Below are 16,092 nucleotides of genomic sequence, written 5' to 3' on the forward strand. Positions count from 1 at the left end.
CAACACTCCCAAGTACCTTATCCTCCCCCCTCCTCGTTTTATTTTATAGGACAGAGAAACTGAGAGGGTAGGGGGAGGTAGAGGACAGAAAATGAGAGACACCTGCAGACCTGCTTCATCAGTTGTGAAGCTTCTCCCCTGCAGGTGGGGAGCAGGTGCTTGAACTTGGGTCCTTGCACATAGTATGGTGTGCACTCAGCTAGAGCATCACTGCCAACCCCTCACCAAAGTACCTTCTCTACTTTAGTTTTCTCCATGAAATGCACCCTATTCTGACTCTATCTGCAGCCTACCTGCCACTGCTCCATTCACAATAGGAGCCCCATGCGGAAGTGAATTTATGTCTGTTATGTTCCCAGAGCCTAGAGCAGCAGGAGTTCACAGTAGGTGCTCAGTTTGTGGAGAGAAAAGCAAAGGGAAAACAGTAGTTAAGCTCACCAAGGAGCCCAGGCCAAGGCTGACATACTTGCCTTTCCCATATCTCAATGTTGAGTAATGGAGGTTGAGAGAAAATAGAAATCATGATAACACATCAGTAGGGATACAGAGAAATGGCGCCCTTGTTTGATCTTATAAGCTGTGGGCCATTTCCTTTCCTACGTGGTTTGTCATTTTCTCTGTGGTCACTCACTAAACTGTAGCTCTGTGACTGAAAAACAGATTTTCAAGAAACAACCCAACTGGGTGCTTCTCTAAACCACTTAGGTTGTCCATGAAAAGCTCATACCCAAGTTGGTTATTTACAACTTAAGCAGCCAACTGAAATAACAGAAAAGGGTGTACCCCATGTAACCCATTATGGGCTTACACAGAGTAAGAATCAGTCCTTCTGTTCAGCATTGCTTGCTATCCACCATGATAATAAGCCCATTCGACCACTGTAACCATAGTAGTTAAAAAGGTACACTGAGAATCACTCTATATCACCAAACACAAAAGTAAATCCCAAGTGGTTCAAGGACTTGGATGTTAGAACAGAAACTATCAAATACCTAGAGGAAAATACTGGCAGAACTCTTTTCCATCTAAATTTTAAAAGCATCTTCAGGAGGTCAGGCAGTAGTGCAGTGGGTTAAGCGCATATGATACAAAGCACAAGGACCTGTGCAAGGATCCAGGCTCAAGCCCCTGGCTCCCCACCTGAAGGGGGGGTCACTTTATAAGTGGTGAAGCAGGTCTGCAGGTGTCTATCTTTCTCTCCCCCTCTCTATCTACCCCACCTCTCTCCATTTCTCTCTGTCCTATCTAAAAACAACATCAATAGCAACAATAATAATAACCACAACAACAATAAAAAAAAGCATCTGGGGGTTGGGTGGTAGCACAACGGGTTAAGTGCACATGGCACAAAGCGCAAGGACCGGCTTAAGAATCCTGGTTCGAGCCCCCGGCTCCCCACCTGCAGGGGGGTCACTTAACAGGCGGTGAAGCAGGTCTGCAGGTGTCTGTCTTTCTCTCCTCCTCGTCTTCTCTTCCTCTCTTCATTTCTCTCTGTCCTATCCAACAGTGAATGACATCAACAATAACAATAATAACCACAACAAGGGCAGCAAAAGGGGGGAAAATGTCCTCCAGGAGCAGTGGATTCATGGTGTAGGCACTGAGCCCCAGCAATAACCCTGGAGGCAAAAAAATTAAAATTAAACTTAAAAAAGCATCTTAAATGATATGAATACAATTACAAAGAAGACTAAAACAAAAACAAATAAACTGTATTACATCAAATTAAAAAGCTTCTTCACATCAAAAGAAACCATCACCCAAACAAAGAGACCTCCCTCAGAATGGGAGAAGATTTTTACATGCCATACATCAGACAAGAGGCTATATATATATCCCCCAACTCAGCAACAAGAAAACAAATGACCCAAAAATGGGGAGAGGATATGAACAGAATATTCACCAAAGAAGAGATTCAAAAGGCCAACAAATATATGAAAAAATGCTCCAAGTCATTGATTGTCAGAGAAATGCAAATAAAGAAAACAATGAGATACCACTTTACTCCTGTGAGAATGTCACACATCAGAAAAGGTAGCAATAAGAAATGCTGGAGAGGTTGTGGAGACAAAGGATCCCTCCTGCACTGCTGGTGGGAATGTCAATTGGTCCAACCCCTGTGGAGAGCAGTCTGGAGAACTCTCAGAAGGCTAAAAATGGACCTACCCTATGACCCTGAGGGTATGTGCTAAGGAACCAAACATAACCATCCAAAAAGATATGTGCATACCTATGTTCATAGCAACACAATTTGTAATAGCCAAAACCTAAAGGCAACCCAGATGTCCAACAACAGATGAGCAGCTGAGTAAGTTGTGGTATATGTACATAATGGAATACTACTCAGCTATGAAAAATAATGAATTCACCTTCTTCACCCCATCTTGGATGAAGCTTGAAGGAATCATGTTAAGTGTGTTCAGCAAGAAAGAGTAGGATGAATACAGAATATCTCACTCATAGACAGAAAAATAATAACAGAATGGAAAACACAAAGCAGAACTTGAACTGGAATTGGTATACTGCACCAAAGTAAGGCTCTAGGGTGGGCGGGGAGGGTTCAGTTCCTGGCACACGAAGGCAGAGGAGGACCTAGTGGGGGTTGAACTGTTACATGGAAAACTGAGAAATGTTAATGCAAGTACAGATTATTGTATTTTACTGTTGACTATAAACTATTAATCCCTTAATAAAGAAATTTAAAAAACAGGTAAAGTGAGGACCAGATTAATAGCTTACTAGGTATGGCTCAGGCCTTGCCATGCATGTGGCAAGGTTCTAAACCGGGCACCCTATGGTAGTGTAGAGTTCCAGTGCTATGGTGTGCTAAGTTGTACCCTTGTATCCTATGGTTTTGTCCATGTTTCCTTTTTATAAATAAAAAAATTAAAAAAGAAAAAATACGTGACTGCCTTTGATGACTAACGTTCTAAGATGATCAACTCTAAGCCTGTCAAGTACCAGAGATATATTTTTAGAAGAATTTATTTTATTTGTATTATTATCTTTATTTATTGATTGGATAGAGACAGCTAGAAATTGAGAGGGAAGGGTGTGACAGAGAGGGAGAGAGACAGAGAGACACCTGCAGCCCTGCTTCACCACTGGCAAAGCTTTCCTCCTGCAGGTGGGGACTGGGAGGTTCAAACCCAGGTCCTTGTACTTAAGTATTTTATTGATGAAAGAGATGCAGAAAGAAAGATACAGTGAGAGAGACCAGAGCACTGCTCAGCTCGGGCTTCTGGTGGTGCTGTGGATTGAACCTGGGACTTACTTCAGAGTCTCAAGCATGAAAGACTTTTGCATAACCACTATGCTGTCTCCCTAGCCCACAAGGCTGTATTTCTAAAGTATAGTCCACACAGTTTACTGCAAAGCTCTAAACTTCCATCAATAAACATTCCTGGATTTAAATTCTGACTTGTACTTTTACTAAGAATTACTAACTCAGTGATATTAGCCAATTTCTTTTTTTTTTTCCTCCAGGGTTATTGCTGGGCTCGGTGGCTGCACCATGAATCCACTGCTCCTGGAGGCTATTTTCCCCCTTTTGTTGCCTTTGTTGTTGTAGCCTCGTTGTGGTTATTATTATTACCATTGTTGATGTTGTTCGTTGTTGGATAAGACAGAGAGAAATGGGGAGAGGAGGGGAAGACAGAGAGGGGGAAAGAAAGATAGACACCTGCAGACCTGCCTCACCGCCTGTAAAGCGACTCCCCTGCAGGTGGGGAGCCGGGGGCTCGAACCGGGATCCTTATATCAGTCCTTGCGCTTTGTACCACATGCACTCAACCCACTGCGCCACCACCCGACTCCCATTAGCCAATTTCTTAAACATCCTGAGTTCTTGATTCTATTCTGGAAAAAAAAAATGTAATGGCAAGAATAATTATAATATCACTAATGAATACCACCATCACCACAGAAGGAATTCTTGTTAATATGACCACCATATGCTGGGTTAAGGACTGCATTTTTTTTTAACCTGTGTCTATCTGACTATTTTTTTCTGTTCATTTATTACTTCCAATTTGATAGGACAGAGAAATTGACAGTGAAAAGAAGATAGAAGGAAAGAGAGAGACATCTGCAGCACTGCTTCACCACTTCAAAAATTGTCCTCCTACAGGTGGACCAGTAGCTTCAACCCAGGTCCTTGAGCATGGTGACATGTGCATTCAACCAAGTATGCCACTGCCTGTCCCCCTACCTGATTCTTTAAAACATGCCCTCTCCCAGCCTCCCAGCCTCCTAGCCAGAAAAGCCACTTCTGTTTATCCAACCTCTACCTCACACAGCCAGAGAACACTCCCAATAGTCAGTCATTTTTTTCCAGCGCATCAGGATCTAATCTCAATTCTGTCATCAATACTGAGGACAGAAACCAGAAATGACGTGGTAAATTTTCCTAACACTGAAATGATTTTGCAAGGCCTGTGAAAATATCCTGTAAATATATGTTCAGGTCAGGGGTGACTGGAAGGAAGTGAGAAGAAAAGACAAGGTGAGAAACAAAGTTTATGTTTTTATCTCTTGTGCAGCATAGGGCAGTGAACTGAGGGCCTCACTAGCATGCCATTACCACTTTTGCAGTCTCTAAAAGATATATATTTACTCTAAATCCTTATTGAGAAAATCAGAGGAAGTGGCCTAGAGAGAGAAACATCAAAGTACTGTTTCACTATCCATGGACTTCTCTCCACCTGATTCGATTCTACCCATGGTGCTCCTCTATGGCACTGGGCATAGACTCTACCCACTGAGCTGTCTTTCTCCTGTCTTGTTTGTCTTGATTTGGTGTTCTGGGATTGAATTCAGAGTTTCATGCATGCAGAGCTTGTGTCTACTATTGAATCACTTGCTCAGTCCTGTCAAATGAATTTTTCTTGGCCTTCATAATATCTACCGATGGCCTACAGATTGAGAAGTCAAATGCAGAAGCAACATTGGATAAATATTTTCTGCAAGATCAAAGTTTGCAGAAAAACTAATAAGAACATGAAGGCATCATCTCTAGGCTCCAATCTCTCAGCAGAGGCCATCTTCCAAATTCAAGGTCGTGTCAGTGTTTGGCAGTAATGTAAGATATCCCACCTCTTCTTGCATGTCACAACTAGGATATGCTAGTACCACTTCACACCCATCAGAGGCCAGACATACAAACACACCTGGGGTGGGGGCAACAATCTGGTTGCCCCCTATAATACAAATAATCAAATAATACAACAATAAGAAAAAGGAAGAAGTCATACAAGGGAGCCCAGGTCAAAGTTTAGAGTTGCCCATTTGAACCATATGGAGAAAATGGTTAGGGCAGTGAAACTTCAACATTGCACTGCTTTGCCATGTACAAGACCCACACTTGCACCTGACCCCCACCACATTGAAAAAATTTAGTTGCTCTGTTATCTTTTACATACCCTCTATCTCTGCCTCTGAAAGGAAAGGAGACAAGAGGAAAGGAGAGGGGAGGGAAGGGGAGGGGAGGGGAGGGGAGAGGGAACTCTGAAAATATGATTAAATGCTAAATATGGGGGCTAAGCAGTAGCACAGAGGGTTAAGTGCACATGGCACAAATCGCAAGGATGTAAGGTGTAAAGATCCCAGTTCGAGCCCCCAGCTCCCCACCTGCAGGGGAGTCGCTTCACAAATGGTGAAGCAGGTCTGCAGGTGTCTTTCTCTCCTCCTGTCTTCCCCTCCTCTCTCCATTTCTCTCTGTCTTATCCAACAACAGCAACAATAACAACCACAACATGGGCTACAAAATGGGAAAAATAGCCTCTAGGAGCAGTGGATTCATAGTGCTGGCACCGAGCCCCAGCAGTAATGCTAAAAACTGTCTCAACAGCAGCAATCAAAATAATTCTTGAGACAATAAACTAAATCCAAGAATCCCATCCACCTTTCTTGTTGGCAAATGAGTGACAAGAAGATAAAGACTGACTTCAGGATATGACTCCTCATATTAGCTTTTTTATAATGAAACAATTTAAAATTTTACTTATACTTTATTAATGAAAACATATCTCGAAGACATAAAAACAGTGAGAACCATAAAGCGTTAAAAATTGCGTAAGTGGGGGGACGGGTGGTAGCGCATCAAGTTAAGTGAACGTGGCACAAAGCACAAGGACCTGACAAGAATCCTGATTCAAGCCCCCTTTCACCTTCAAGCTAGAAGAAAAGGGAAATTCATCCAACTCGACCATAATGCCTTCAAGCATCCTAGAGGGTTATTTGGAATATTTCTAAAATACAGAGGGCGACTCTAAAACAACTGGGAACATGGAGTACAATCAATACCACTGTGATTTAGATTCCTGTAAATGACATCAGTGCTAACCACAAAAATAACTCCTAACCAGATTTCACAAGGACACTGGAGGCACTTAAAGAAAGAAGAGAAAGAAAAGAAAAAAGAATAAACAGGAAAGAGTCTAGTCCTGGTCTCACCTCTGGCTCTTCTGATGCATCCTCTCCAACAGGAGTTTTCTGGAGCAGATCGAAGAGGTCGCTGCTAGAAGTCTTCAAGTCATCTGCAGGAGAGGTGTGGGCCTCCTCTGAGTCCGTTTCCACCACAGAGGGATGGCCCACTTCTTCCTGGCTCCAATCCAACTCTTCTTCTGACTGCTTCAAGGAACTGCTGCTGCTCTTGGGGAGGATACCTGCAGTGGAGAGGCTGCTGGGCACCGAGGTGTAGGAGGACTGGGGCCCAGAGTAAGGTCGTCCCTCCAAGGTTAAGACCTCAGCCTCCAGCAGGTCAGGGACAGACAGGCTGAGGCGTCGGTCTAGGTGATGCCTTGTTCTCAGGTCCCGAGGTTTGTCGGGGTGCTTTTTACCCTTTTTCTTGCTCAAGCTGACTAATAAAGGCTTGGTCCGCTGTTTTAAGGAGCCCCAGACAGATGGTTTGTCCAGATCCATGGCTGCATGAAGAGCCCAGAAGTAACTCTGGGGAAGATAGTGTCTCTCTTCAAAACTGCAGTAACACCTGGAAGACAAAATTTAAGGAGAGCATTGAACTTCCTGGGTGGCATTAGGGCACATCCAAGTAGGAAACATTATTCTACAATCTTATACTTTCCACCAAGTGAACATATAAACTGTAAAAGGCATAAAATTTATAGTTTCACATGTCAATGAGTGAAAAAAATAGGTACATAAAGTAGTAAATGGTGTCTTTTTTTTCTAAATATTTATTTATTCCCTTTTGTTGCCCTTGTTTTTTATTGTTGTCGTTATTGTTGTTGTTGTTGGATAGGACAGAGAAAAATGGAGAGAGGAAGGGAAGACAGAGAGGGGGAGAGAAAGACAGACACCTACAGACCTGCTTCACCACCTGTGAAGCGACTCCCCTGCAGGTGGGGAGCCAGGAGCTCGAACCCGGATCCTTATGCCGGTTCTTGCGCTTTACGCCACATGCGCTTAACCCACTGCGCTACTGCCTCCCAGTAAATGGTGTCTTAACATAGCAATGCTCCCCTCATAATATGGCCACAACATCCTCAAAATATCCATAATCTCATTTCCCAATGAAAACCATGTAAAGTCATGTTTTTTAGAGTAAAGATAGTAATGAAAAAACCCAGCTGATCAATTAGATTTCAAACAACTCTAATGATAACTGGAGTGTAGGAATTCAGTGGCAGTCGTGGACAATGCCACAGTGTCACATACATCAGAATAAGTCCTTCCAATAGGACAAAGAACCACGAGGTCAGGTCAGGTCAGGTCAGGTCAGGTCATTCTGGCCTGGTCTGTTTTTACAGTGTTACACCTAACTGGAGATATGGAGATTTAAGGTCATGAGCAGGAACCGGGAGTGGCACACCCAGTAAAGCACACATACTACTAAGCACAAGAACCCACAAAAGGATCCAGGTTCAAGCCACTGGATCCCCATCTGTAGGAGGGACAGTCACAAGCAGCAAATCAGGTCTGCAGGTGTCTTATCTTTATTTGTTTGTTTGTTTGTTTGTGCCTCCAGGTTTATCTTTGAGGCTTGGTGCCAGCACTGCAAATCCACTGCTCCTGGAAGCCATTTTTTTTTTCCTGTTGACTAGGACAGAGAGAAATTAAGAGGATCGGAAGGTAGAGGGAGAGGGAGAGGGAGAGGGAGAGGGAGAGGGAGAGGGAGAGGGAGAGGGAGAGGGAGAGGGAGAGGGAGAGGGAGAGGGAGAGGGAGGGAGAGAGAGAGAGACAGAGACAGAGAGAGAGAGACAGAGAGAGAGAGAGAGAGACCTGAAGACCTGCTTCACCACTTGTGAACCTTTCCCCCTGCAGGGGGAGATGCACTTAGCCAGATGTGCCACTCCCTACCCCATCCCACCCCTGTCTTTCTCCCTCTCTCCATACCCTCATCTCTCAATTTCTCTCTTTCCTATCCATAAAAATGGATAAAATGGCCACTACCAGAACAATGTGTATTTTCTTTTTTACTTTTTTTTTTTTTTTTTTTTTTTGCCACCAAGATGACTGGAGCTCAGTTCAGAGTCTGTATGGCTCCACCATTCCCAGCAGCTTATTTTTTTCTTTTCTTTTCATTAAACTTTGATAGAGGCTGAGAGAAATTTAAATAAGGAGAGATACCTGCAAAACTGCTCCTCCACTTATGAAGCCTCCATCCCTGCACTGCAGGTGGACCAGTGACCTGGGTTCTCATGCATGATAACATGTACATTCTACTGGGTGAGCCACTATCTAGCCTTTAGATTTTACTTTCTTAAGCCAAAGAATCCCCAAATTTGCGCTGTATGTTCTCAGCCAATTAGAGTGTGTTATGTGACTGTCCATTAAATATAGTTGGTTCATGGTTTAACTATTTTTGCTTATTTTGAAATTCTGAAGTATACTTGCTTACAGCTGCTAAATTTTCTTGCCGGTGAAATCCATTCTGAAAATATCTAGCTTGTATTTGCTTTGTTAGATCATTTACACTGGGTGCAATAATCGAAAGGTTTGTGTTTAGGTCTGCCACTTTCTTCTGGCTTTTGTTCTTCTGTTTTTGCTTTCTGATATTCTTTGAAGATATTTGAAAATATTTTACTGTCCCATTTTAATTGATTTATTTTGATTTTGACTACATCTCTTTGTATAAAAATTTTAGTGCTTTTGGTAGGGGCTGTAACATGTATAGCTATCACTTAGCTTCTTAACTCTATGAGCTTGTCTGCTACTCCAGGTTTGAATAGGTTTTAGAATTACTTCCTGAGAATCTTTTTTGGACAAACACTACCCTTTTCTTCTGAAACATCAAAGGTACTAAATTTTTGTTTTTATTACTTGGGTATCTGTTCAATATTCTTAATCATTTTCCTCTCTTTTATTCACACTGTATGATTTCTATTGATTTGTTTTCAGCTTTAGTGGAGTTGGTTTTTTGTGGGTGGGGCTGATCTTTTGTGAGGGAGATGTGTTGAGAAGGCTATTATAAATTTTAGTTCTAAGATTTCCACTGAGTTCTACTTCATATTTTCTAGTTGTTGATAATTCTATTTTAACTTTAATCTCAGGATTCACTTTTATTCAACTGGGCCTTTTTTATTATTTATTTATAAAAGGAGACATTAACAAAACCATAGGTTAAGATGGGTACAACTCCCACCACCACATCTCCTCCCCTGATTCTTTATCCCTCTGGGAGTATGGGCCCAAGGTCATTGTGGGAGGTAGAAGGTGGAAGGTCTGGTTTCTGTAATTGCTTCCCCTCTGAACACGGGCTTTGACAGGTCAAGCCATACTCCCAGCCTGTCTCTCTTGTTCCCTAGTGGGGTGGGGCTCTGGGGAAGCAGAGCTCCAGGACACATTGGTGGGGTCGTCTGTCCAGGGAAGTCCTGGAACCTGTGGCTGAAAAGAGAGTTAACATACAAAGCCAAACGAATTGTTGACCAATCATGGACCTAAAGGCTGGAATAGTACAGATGAAGAGTTGGGGGGGAGTCCTCCATTTTGTAGATAGCCAGTAGGCATATTTTAGTTATATTCCAAAGGGCCTGTGGCTATACTAGGTTTTTTTTTTCCTGAGCCTGAAATTTGATATGCAGGTGGATCCAAGTTATTGTCTGGGGAGGTGATGTCATGGCTGGAAAAGGACCAGAAAGCTGGATCAGGGAAGAGAGTAGCTCCCAAATATGGGAAAGGGATAGAAATATTATTAACTATAGACCCCATCGATTTGTTGTGATCTGGGGCCAGATTCAGCTTAGGAGCCTATGTGACCTCTGAGTCCCTGTAGATCTGAGCTCACATTCTGTGGTCCTGAGTAGGAACATTCCAATCTGCCCCAATATTGACCCATCTTCCTCAAGTATAGCATAGAGTATGTTGTCTATCCTCCCTTCGGAGGATGGAACATTCTCTACCGTTGTTGATCCAAGTTGAGGGCAAGGTCCTATGGTGGGCCCACAAAGGGGTCTATTGTGTTGTTCCTGATAGAGATGACTGGTATCAATGAAGACAGGAATTTATTTGAGATCTAGGAACTGGGCCTTTTTAAAATAGCTGTTAGAAAAGTCATTCTTGAAGGTAGCAGCAGAAAATGCTGGAGAGGTTGTGGAGTCAAAGAAACCCTCCTGCACTGCTGGTGGGAATGTCAATTGGTCCAACCTCTGTGGAGAACAGTCTGGAGAACTCTTAGAAGGCTAGAAATGGACCTACACTATGATCCTACAATTCCTCTCCTGGGGATATATCCCACCCATCCAAAAAGATATGTATACACATAAGTTCTTGGCAGCACAATCTGTAATAGCCAAAACCTGGAAGCAAACCAAGGGTCCAATAACAGATGAGTGGCTGAGCAAGTTGTGATACATATACACAATGGAATATTACTCAGCTATTAAAAACGGTGACTTTACTGTTTTCAGCCTATCTTGGATGGGCCTTGAAAAAAATCATATTAAGTGAAATAAGTCAGAAACAGAAGGATGAATATGGGATGATCTCACTCTCTGGCAGAAGCTGAAAAACAAGATCAGAAGAAAAAACATAAGGAGAACCTGAACTGGAATTGGCATACTGCACCAAAATAAGACTCTGGGGTAGGTGAGTAGGGAGAATACAGATCCAAGAAGTATGACAGAGGACCTAGTGGGGGTTGTATTGTTATATGGAAAAGTGGGAAATGTTATGCATGTGCAAACTATTGTATTTACTGTTGAATGTAAAACATTAATTCCCCAATAAAGAAATTTTTAAAAAGTCATTCTTGTATTATCTGCTGGTTCTTTTTTCCTTGTGATTAGAAATGTGACTATTTCTTCACATATATCTTATACTAGACACCTTGATAGATCTTTTTTGAAAGGTGCTTACTGCAATTTTTGGAAATGCTAGTATCTGTTTTGTTTTAACAGACATTTACTCTAGTTAGTTTCCAACCACAGAATACAACTCACCTCTGTGGTTGATGGTTCCAATGTCAGTTCTATTTTCAAAAGCTCTGTGAGGTCATCCAACTCTGCCTTGGGTACATATATAGAGGCCAGTATGGTACTTGGGTGGAGGAGGGTTCTAGTTATTAAGTCTATTGTGAAAACCTCTGGTATAATAAAAGAATTAGATCCATACATCAGCAGCTCACACCTTACAGCTCTCCCCCACACCAAATCCTTCCTTCTCAACTTCTCCTGATACTTTCTGGTACCTAGAACTACCCTGTTTAATCACTCAACCATAGCAACACAATGCTAAGAGCACATCAAAACAATGGAAAGGTTGAAAGAATTTTAAAAAATAATAAAATAAGAGGGGAAGAAAACTAGCTATGGTTTAAACTTACCGTTGACAAATACTTTGGGGGGGGGAGGGTCATAACCAGGGCTTCAGTATTTTGGGCTGACTTTTTCAGACAAAGACAGAGATAGGGAAAGACACCACAGCACCAAAGTTTTCTGCAATGAGCTGGGGGTTGGGTGAAAGCCTGGGCTGCGAGAGTCTGTATATCAAATACACAGCCTATATATTAAAAAGATTCAGTTTGTGTTTTGAAAAACTTTGAGACATACAATTGATTTTCCCCCTCTCATATTAATTAACTATTGATTTATATGTCTACATTTTGCTAGGAGTGTACATAAACACCATTCCCACCACCAAAAGACTGTGACCCATCCCTCCCACCCACTCCCACCCCCCACTGTCCCTGGAAGCTGCATGTCTACCCCTCACCACAGGGTTTTTACTTTGGTGCCCTACTTACAATTTGGTCAGGTCCTGCTTTTAGTTTCCCTTTCAGATCTTCTTAGTCAACTTCTGTTGATGAGTGGGATCATCCCATACTCATCTTTATCTTTCTGACTTAGCTTACTTAACATAATTCCTTCCAAGTAGATTAGAAGCATCCAATTGCACAGCTATATACAAGATACTGGATACTGTACAGCAAACCATAACAAAAGGACTTTTCAAAGTTAACCCAATTACCAAATAATGTTATGGTAACATTAACTATCGATTGTCTTTTTGAACCCTAAGACAGCAGGAACCTCACATCTCCACTATAGAGCCTCTACTTTCCCGAGTCCTGGAACCCTTGGATAGGGCCCACTTTCCCGTATGCCTCTCCCAATCCATACCAAATAATATTGCATCCACCGATCACAACCTAACCAACGCAACGATGGCCACCTCAACATGCTTCACCTCAGACTGTGTCCAGAGACTTCACGTGTGGAATGACAACCCTTCAGCTTCATTACTCGGGTGAGACCTTTCCTTTCATAGTATACTCTAATTTCATCTCAGGTGGGGTTCACTTTCTAACAAAGTCCCATAACCTAGATATACAACAGTTTCTGTGAGAGAGAGCTTATGTTCACACATATCCATAAACTACTGCAAAATATATACCTGAAAGCAGAAGTACACTAGAGTTTGCAGAGAGTACCTCCCTAACACTTCCTCTCCACTATTCCAAGCTTTGGGTCCATGATTGCTCAACAATTTGTTTGGCTTTGTATGTTAACTCTCTTTTCAATCACCAGGTTTCAGATGCCACCAGGATGCTGGCCAGGCTTCCCTGGATTGAAGACCCCACCAATGTGTCCTGGAGCTCAGCTTCCCCAGAGACACACCCTACTAGGGAAAGAGAGAGGCAGACTGGGAGTATGGACCGACCAGTCAACGCCCATGTTCGGCGGGGAAGCAATTACAGAAGCCAGACCTTCTACCTTCTGCAACCCTCAATGACCCTGGGTCCATGCTCCCAGAGGGATAGAGAATGGGAAAGCTATCAGGGGAGGGGGTGGGTTATGGGGATTGGGTGGTGGGAATTGTGTGAAGTTGTACCCCTCCTACCCTATGGTTTTGTTAATTAATCCTTTCTTAAATTAAAAAAAAATTAAAAAAGAAAGCCTGGGCTGCATGCATGACAAAGCCAGCACATTCTGCAGGTAAGCTACAGTACAATTTCAACACACAGAAAAAGTAAATTCCCCTAAGTCATAATTTTAGACACTGATATTTCTTTCTCATTCTGAATGTTTTTTTTTTTTTTTCTGACTCTACCTCTAACCACAATATGACCAAGGAGCTACGTCATGAGATAGTTTAAATCCAGGTAGGGAATTTTTAAAAAGATGGGAAGCGTTTGCTTCTTATTGAGCACTGGGATGTCCCTTTTCTGACCCCAGAATCAGAGTGGGAGGATATTACTTATCTACATGAGAGACATGTCTCTGTATGCATCCCAATTAATCGGGATTAATTAAATTCAAGCTGTAGAATCAGCAGAAGAAAATAAATGGTAAAGTTCATCTCTACTTTAGTGGTTTGTTTCTGGTATGATTGTCTAATTCACCTGCTTATATTTATTTTTCAGAAAACTTAGTTTATCCAGGTGTCATATTTGCTAAAAGTGGAACTAAATGGTCAGTGTAGCTGTGTCTAACCTCAGCCAGAGTCTGAACTCCTTTTAAAAGTTTTGCAAATGCATTCTAAACGTAATTCCCCCATGAGTGCAAGATGAACAGAACCAAGTACATCCATTAAAAACACTCATTTAGGACAAAATGGATGATCCAGAAGGGATTACACTAAATAAAAAAGGCTTCACACAATTTGTGGAATGTAGGTAGCTAAAAACAAAGGAGCTTGCAAAAAGAAACAGTAACAGTAATCAAACTAACCCTTAGATTCTGAAAACCATAGAGGGGAGTGGCTGTAGGAAGAGGTGGGGACAACTAGAGGGCTCTGGTGTGATAGCATAGGGGCTTTGGTGGTGGTGTGAATAAGTGGGTTATCAACACACATCTGAGGACGAAAGCTACACTCCTAAAATCTTGAATGTTGAAACTATATTAAATCAATAAATAATGTTTTTTTAAAGCAAGTACACAGCTGAGCTATCATGGCCATGGTGTCTGAAACCATCAACCCTCTAATATCCACTCTTCACAATAAAGGAAACAAAGAGGGACACATCCAAGGGACAGTCCCAACCATTAGTACCAGGAAAACCTTTTTACAAAACAAGGTATCTATGTGACTCTAGCAGATAAACTTCAGCTTTCACTTATTGAACAAAAATAAGCATTCTGTTTCTTCAGACCACTAACAGAAAGTATGATCTTCACAGGAAGTGGCCCCACGCCAAGGAGCCTAATGGAAGTTTCATTTATTCTGGTTTTGACCCAGACATCTTCCCCAGTAGGCTGCTGTGAGCAACTGACCAAATGGAAAGAAAAAAAAAACTTTTTAAATGGCAGCCACAGGTTTCTGATTGAGCCTGGACCACAACCACGAATGGAATGAGAAACAGGGGACCAGAGGTTTTATTTTTTAAAGGCACATTAGTAATCCTGACTCAAACTTTGCTTCTCACAATTCTTTTTAGAGTAAACATGATGAAAAGGGTTGTTTTCACAATCTAAATATCAACTCAAATGACAGAGCAGCAAGGAGGAATTACTTGTCAGTGTGTCATCACTGAGATGATTTTGAGTTAGCCATCAAGAAATGTTTGCTGGTCAGTAAAGGGAAAATGTATCATATCCTGTTAAATGGGGGAGAGGGACACAAAAATCTAAACAAGTGACAATGTGCTGGTGTGTGCTTAGTCTCTGGGCAAAGATAAAGGCAAATGCCATTCTAAGGAAGGACTATTCAGCATTCTGAAATAAGTGGGATAAGAATCTATCCACTATGTGTGTTTAACTGTGCTTGTGACAAAATCAACTCATCACGCCTTTATCTAAGCGAGATGATTTCCCTCCTGATCAGCTCCACACCAGAAACAATTTATCTGCTTTAAAAATAAGTTTGTTTTTTATCTTTGCAAATACAACGTACCAATATTTTGTCCATGTCGCTACTAAATTTTAAATCCAACTGAAGGAAGGGAGATAATTCTATATTCCTGACCTTGTATTAAGCAAATTACTATGGGGACAGAAACTCCTCCAAGATGAAGACCAGCCAAAAGGGCTAGAAGCATGTGTCAATCACTACATATGTTCTTAGTAATAAACAAAACACACTGAGAACAGTTCCCATTTTCTCTGGTGAGTGTCATGTGCTGTCCCACAAAGTTAGAAATCTCATTCACAGGAATCCTCAGAATCACGTACCTCTTCACTAATCATCCCTAATTCCTATTCTGTGCTTGCAGAGGATTGGAGAGGAGGCTATGAATACACCGGGGTTTTGAAGACATTTATATATCAGCATTTTCACTTTGATTTCATCTTTCATAAGATATTGAGACACAAGTTTGATAATGCAGACATGTGAGGTTTTTTTTTTCCACCTGAATTTTTGCTGGGACTCAGTGCCTGAACTATGAATCCACCATCCCTACAGCCATTTTTTTTTCCTTTCTATTTTATTTGACAGGACAGAGAGAAATTGAGAGGGGAGGGAAAGAGAGAGGGAGAAAGGGAGAGGGGGAGTAGGAAAGAGAGAGAGAGAGAGAAGACTTACAGACCTGCTTTACCACTTGTAATGTGTCCCCCCTGCAGGTGGGGAGCTTGAGCCAGATCCTCATGTATAGTAATGTGTGCACTCCACTACCCAGTCCCCTAGACATGTGATTCTTAAGTGAACCTTGACCAAGTTAGGATTCCATTCCACAAAAGAATGAAGGAATAGTTGCAG

The 16,092-nt window shown here is 41.9% G+C and overlaps 1 protein-coding gene across 4 annotated transcripts in view; it reads right to left on the bottom strand.

Annotated features, from left to right (window-relative positions):
• The window catches only part of MCTP2 (multiple C2 and transmembrane domain containing 2), a 228,140-nt gene that overhangs the window by 174,260 nt on the left and 37,788 nt on the right, over positions 1 to 16,092 (bottom strand). For all 4 annotated transcript variants that reach the window (XR_009546603.1, XM_060179344.1, XM_007518040.3 and 1 more), the window contains one exon: positions 6,454 to 6,988. Coding sequence is in view for 3 of the 4 variants with exons in the window: in XM_060179344.1 (XP_060035327.1) it covers positions 6,454 to 6,921 (468 nt within the window). In the remaining variant the exon portion in view is untranslated. The remainder of the gene's footprint in view (positions 1 to 6,453; positions 6,989 to 16,092) is intronic.

The sequence above is a fragment of the Erinaceus europaeus genome, chromosome 20 (assembly GCF_950295315.1).
Source record: "Erinaceus europaeus chromosome 20, mEriEur2.1, whole genome shotgun sequence".
NCBI classification, from domain to species: domain Eukaryota; kingdom Metazoa; phylum Chordata; class Mammalia; order Eulipotyphla; family Erinaceidae; genus Erinaceus; species Erinaceus europaeus.